The sequence below is a fragment of the Lissotriton helveticus genome, chromosome 1_1 (assembly GCF_964261635.1).
Source record: "Lissotriton helveticus chromosome 1_1, aLisHel1.1, whole genome shotgun sequence".
NCBI classification, from domain to species: Eukaryota; Metazoa; Chordata; class Amphibia; order Caudata; family Salamandridae; genus Lissotriton; species Lissotriton helveticus.
Genome location: NC_136057.1, coordinates 608,366,683 through 608,372,682, shown reverse-complemented (window position 1 = coordinate 608,372,682; position 6,000 = coordinate 608,366,683). Strand labels below are relative to the sequence as shown.

General features: G+C 46.5%; 1 protein-coding gene across 1 annotated transcript in view; it reads left to right on the top strand.

The window, feature by feature from the left end:
* Window positions 1–321: 321 nt before the first annotated feature.
* TM7SF3 (transmembrane 7 superfamily member 3) overlaps window positions 322–6,000 on the top strand; it is a 220,703-nt gene continuing 215,024 nt past the window's right edge. Inside the window, exon 1 of the mRNA XM_078674122.1 lies at window positions 322–682. Within this exon, the coding sequence (XP_078530248.1) occupies window positions 571–682 (112 nt within the window). The 5' untranslated portion in view covers window positions 322–570. The remainder of the gene's footprint in view (window positions 683–6,000) is intronic.

Here is a 6,000-nt window from a genome sequence, read left to right as displayed (position 1 = left end):
GGAGGCATTATTAGTCATGTGAGAACTCAGTGGAAAACAAATCTGTTAGGAAGGGAAAGAGATGAAATGAGTCAATATCTAGCTCAAACAGTAGGAATTGTAGCCTTAAAACCGGAAACTATTGTGACCCCGAGAGATGCCTGCAGAACGCCTCGTGTTCTGATGACATCTAATTGAAATGAGTGTTGCGTGTTTCAGAGCAGCTTGGTGCCATGGTAGATTATGTTGAGGCTGGGAGAGGAGCCGCCGTCTGTTCTCCAAGGGGAAGCGGTCTCGTGATAGCGAGCTGCGGTAGCAGGCGTTCCCGCAGAGACTGTGAAAGGGTTAAGAAGTCAGGCGGAAGTGGGAGGGGCCTGCTGTGCTTCAGCTGCAGACATAGGAAGTTTAGAAATGGGGTCGAGCTGCTGCCGGACTGGGGTGCTGTTGTCATTGCAGCCAGAGCGAGGGGTGCTCTTGCCATGAGAGTGCACCTCGCCCGGTATTGCTCCCCCAGCAACCCTCCGCTGCCTCCTCTTTCCGCACAGCGGTCAGTGCTGGTGTACTGGCCCCGTGCAGAGATACCCCCTTATCATGCATAGCCGCCCCCGGGCAACGAGCTGCTCATACCTGGCTCTAAGACTCGCGCTGCTTCTGCTGTCATGTACCGCACGCCTCAATCTCGCAGCGACGGACGTCACTCCAGGTGAGAGCGCATTATGTGCGAGAAGATGCTAGGGGTAGGCGCTGTCCTGACAACAAACGCCAAGCTGGAGCTGTCTAGTTCCAGGGTAGCCTGTATTTCTTCCCTGAGTACGAAGTGCTTTGTGTCAGAAAACGAAAAAATGTTTCTCTGTTTTAATCTTTTGTGCAGAATTCACTTTTATGGAAATGTAACCAGTTGTTTATGTAGTCTGCACAGCTTTCACGCCCAATTCCTAAAAAGGTGTGAATCGAGATTTCTTACCCAGAATTGTATAATTGGTTGCTTCATTTTAAATATTTTTTTAGGGAACTCCTACCTGTCAAATTGATGTCTATTAGTAGGTGCTGAGCGTGTACCTCATGAAGGTATGAGATGTATTCTGTCGTTCCTTTCTAAACTGCGATGGTCGGTAGTGTTGAGCGGCAGCACAGAGACCTGTGGTTGAAAGGGGCCGCGGTGGTTCGAGCTGTAGCTTTCTACGTGTCCATGCTTCCATCGAACACCGCTTTAATTTAAAAACCGTTAATATTCACAGCTGAAATTTCTTTAACAAGTGACGGTGGCATTTTCTCCTAAGCGGTTGGATCTTGACCAGGTCCATGAATGTATGTAGATTGTTGTGTTCTGTTCCACAAGTGGTTTAAAAACATGGGCTACCAGGGTAGTCCTATGCATTTGTAAAGGCAATAGAACACATCTGTTAATTAGGAGTGGACACACCTTAAACCACAAGACCCTGCTCAGATTTTTCTTAGCCCGGTCATTTGAGTCATGGTTGTGCATAATTTCATGCAGTGGCTTGGGGGAACCTCTTCATTTTATATAAAATATATCATTCGTTGCTCTAATGATTGCTGTGGCACGCTTGTGTGTGTGCATATATGTATGTATGTATATATGTGTGTATATATATATAATTTGTGTGTAATATTTTACGGACACTGATGCGATTTTGTGAGCAGAAACCCACAAATATTTACACTTTTAACCTATCATTTTGCTAAACGGACATCAATGTTACAAAACCGCTTTTGTTGAGCTACAGCCTAGGTAATCACACATTGTTGCCAGTACAAGCTTGTTTGCAAAATGCATTGTTTTTTAAAATATTCTAAATTGTGACACATTTTTTTCTGCTGTCCATCTGCTTGCCCCCAGTACCTCCCTTGCATCCTCTGGTGTTTGTATACTTGCCACCAGTACCTCCCTCTCACTAGCCATGGTCTGGGTGCTTGCTTCAAGCTCCTCCCTACAACCCTGTGTTGTCGGTATTGTCCCGCTAGCCGGCCTCCCTCAGTTGTCCATGTTGCCTCTGTTGTCTGTGTTACCCCCTCTGTTGTCAGTGTTGCCCCAGACATAACAAAAAAGCGATGTGATGTAAAAACTGCAATCTGCATTATAGTAAGGTAAATTTATTGTGCATAGTTAATTAAAACCAGTGCAAAACATAGTAGAAAACAGTTAAAAGAGAACTATAAAATATCATAAAAATTTGTACATTATTCTCGTCGTTAAAAGTCATGTGCAAAGGAACCCAGTCAGATTAGCCAGGAGCAATTGTCTTTATGGCGGAGCAGCGTATTCCCGTGAGTCCCGTAGGCCACCTACATATTGTCTATGTCAATGATCGAGAGATTTTTATTTTGACAGTTTTTGCTCGATCATTACAAGGAACTTGACATATCTGCAATTCAGTTTCGTATTCGAAGGGTTCAGGCAGGCAAGGACCGCTTGCCTTCTCGTGCGAGTCCCTAGCTGCTTAAGCAGGGCCTTTAGGAGCTGTTGACGGGCTGGCCGTAGTGCTTCACAAAGACAGGTCAAATGAACTATGTTGCCGTTATCTATGTATAAAGACCTCCACTGGCTTCCCGTCAACAAGAGAATTACGTTCCGCCTTCTCACCCACGCACACAAGGCCCTCTACAAACTAGGACCCGAATGCCTCAACACTCGACTGTCCTTCTACACACCCACCCGTCAACTAAGATCGTCCAATCAAGCCCTCGCCGCAGTCCCGCGCATCCGAAAATCCACCATGGGTGGCAGATCCTTCTCCTTCCTGGCGGCCAAGACCTGGAACTCACTCCCCACTCACCTCCGCCTTACTCAAAACCACATCTCCTTCAGAAAAGAACTTAAAACCTGGCTATTCGACAAAAAATTAACCCCCTTCCCCATGCGCCTTGAGACCCTCTGGGTGAGTAGTGTGCTATATAAATTCCCGAACTTGAACTTGAACTATGTTACAAAACGGACAAGCCTCGAGGCCATTGCTCCTGAGCCATGGTGGGAGATGCTCTCTGCTGGGCAGAACCCCTAGTCTGTATTTCAAGAACTTCAGTTTCATTATTTTGGGATAACCCTGGCTGAAGTAAGGTTGTGGTATCAGTGTTTTGTAAGAGTTTAATACCATCCAGGCATGGTTTCTTTTGGCGAATGTGGCCTTGTCCTCTAGTAAGGATAGAGTATTGACCATTTTCCAAACTAGTTTCTTGAATGGATTGTGCCCGAGTTGCATGCCCTAGATCGCAGTTAGGTTGGTAGCCGCCAGAGCTGCCTTCAGGTAGGATCTTGCCTGAGATATGTCCCTGTCTTGAATGTCTTGCCATAGCAGCGAGTTTAGAGTGTTGGCGCGAGCCGAGCGGAGTTTGTGGCAGCAGTTGATATACGCTCCCTGTCTGGCAAGAGCTTGCTTTTGCAATCCAAATTCCAGCCTAAGTTGGGCCGGCGATTTGTAGGGCGGAAGGGAAAACATTGTTCTGTAGGCTTTTGTCTGGATTGTGTCCAGGTTCTTGGCGTCTCTCCCGCGAAGCGCCTCAGTGCCATAACAGATAGAGGGGAGTAGCTTGGCCTGGATAACTCTCAGGTAGGGGGTTAGAATTGGCCCCGTCAGTTGATTGGCTATATTTTTTAATGTAACAGCGAGGCACGCCCCTCTCCTTTTTGCTTCCTGCTTTTGCTGTGCGAAGGTGCCGTCTCTGTCGAAGAGAACTCCCAGGTATTTATAGACCAGTGTCGAATCTATTTTTTGGCCGCCTAGTGCCCAGGACTTCTGAGACTTCTTCTTGGTGTTGATCGACATGGTGCGTGTCTTGCTCAAATTTATTTTAAGTTTGTTTTCCGTGGCGTAGCTGTGCATTTGAGTCAAAAAGTGCTGGAGGCCGATGTATGTATGGCTAAGTAGCACAACGTCGTCCGCGTACAGCAGGTTGCTCAAGGTTTCCCCCCCCAGCCTCGGGGAATGGGAGTTGCATATATTGAGTGAGGCCGATAGATCCGACATGAAATACTTTTTAATCTGTTCATGTCGGATCTATCGGCATCATAGTGCTTTTTTTCCCACCACGCTCTTGGTTGTCCATGTTGATCCTCCGCCCAACCTCTGTTGCCTCCCACCCGCAAAAAAAAAGTGCTGTGACTCAGACACAGCTGCTGCATCATAGCGCTTCCCCCCTACAATCTGTGTTGTCTATATTTCCCCCACACACCCATCCTCCCTCTGCTGGCTTACACACCCATCCTCCCTCTGCTGGCTAACACACCCATCCTCCCTCTGCGTTGCCTCCAGCCAGCAACAGAGAAAAAATAAAACTAACTCAGCCAGTGCTGGCTGGCCCGTCATATCGCTTTATTTATTTTTCAGCCATGCTGTACAACATGCCGACATACCTAAAAACATTAATAAAGTCTCTTCAAAGCGAGAACTATTGGCTCTGCCAATGCTTGTCTATATAAGGTGTTGCACTGAAGCATTCTCACTGTTTAGAGCACTTTGCACCCTCCCCAGTTTACTGCAGTATGGGAGGTAGGCCGAGACAAGCACCTCATTCATGTGTCTAGCTCATCTCTCCTTTTTTCCTCATCTCCTCCATCACCACTTCTGGAATAGGACTTTCATGAGAGCACTTTAGATGTAAAAAAATTGAGCCAGTTGGAACCGCATAGACTATAGCATACACCTCAGAAAGACTAGACGTGCAGAGCTGGGGAGTATTTTTTTTCTTCTCCTTTTGGACCTTCTGTGACTCCTCTATTCGACTTTAATTTTACTTTTCCCCTTTATTACTAGGTCAAGAGGTTTCTTCATTAGGAAAGAGCCTTGTGTATAGCTCTGAGAACAAACATTAACAGTTTTTATAACCCAGTTATTCATTGCTTTGACGTGACAGCCTTGGGATTTTTTTTTACAGATTTGATCTTACACTAGTTCCAAAGTAAAATCCTTAACCCAACCGTTTGTTTAAAACAAAGGATACCCCCATAAAACGTGTAACAAAAGGCATTTTTCCTTTAAAATACATTTTTCCAAACGAGACCTGAAATAAAAACAAAGTTTCTTGCTCCAATAAACAGCTTGACGTTTCGAATGCAAAAGTAGGTTTAAACTGGAAACAAAAATTCTTTGAGTAATTATTAAAATGTTTATCTCAAAAGAGAGATCAATAATTAGAAGGCAGTAATTGTGAACAATTAAGATGTCTTATTACTCTTTTGTATACTCTGGGAAATGCTACTAGTTAATCCTCATATAGGGCACAGCATACACCTGCTGATGGGTAGCTGTGCACAAGGACCACGCTTGTCACTTGGGGGTTTCATGTTGGGCCACAGGCCACGCATGCGCCGCTCGGAACCCTTTGGTGAACAACTTCCCTTTCTTCACAATTGTGCGCGTTGTTCACCCTCTCAGACGTCTCCACTTTGCTTCATGGAAGGAGCAGGGTGTGGGCATCATGAGACCACCGAGCAGTCTCTGGTCACGAGCGTCGCAGGCCATGGCCATGTGATCTGGAAACGAACGTTGCATTCAAGTCATGTGCGGTTGGAGTCCAGTTCGGGCCTCGCGCGCTCCGCTGTGATGCCAGTTGGTTGAAATCATCTGCAGCTTTGTAGGAAATGCAGTTAGTTGAAGGGCCTCGAGGTAGGAGGCATGACGTGGTGAAAGGCCCTTTGAATATTAGAATGAAGCCGGCCCGCTGACCGTGGCCTGGTGTTTTAGTGGACTTTAAGCAGAAGTGTTTGTAGGGTTGGGAACTACAAGTATCAAGTGTTGAAGATTGGTGGGCGAGGGGAGGGTAGAGGTGATCGTCAGCAGATTGTCCCAGCGCCTACAGCACACCACATCTTGCAGCAGCCCTGAGGGCCACACTTCCTGGATGTGGGTTACATAATTGTCATCAGGGAGGATGCACCGGGCACTTGCTCCCCAGAAGCTGGCAAGTGGCTCCGTATCTCGTTTGGCCTCGCCTAGTCCTGTGTATTTTTTTTCTTTAGAGGGCAGTACTTTGCAAACCCCTGATTCTAATGGGCAAAGCAAA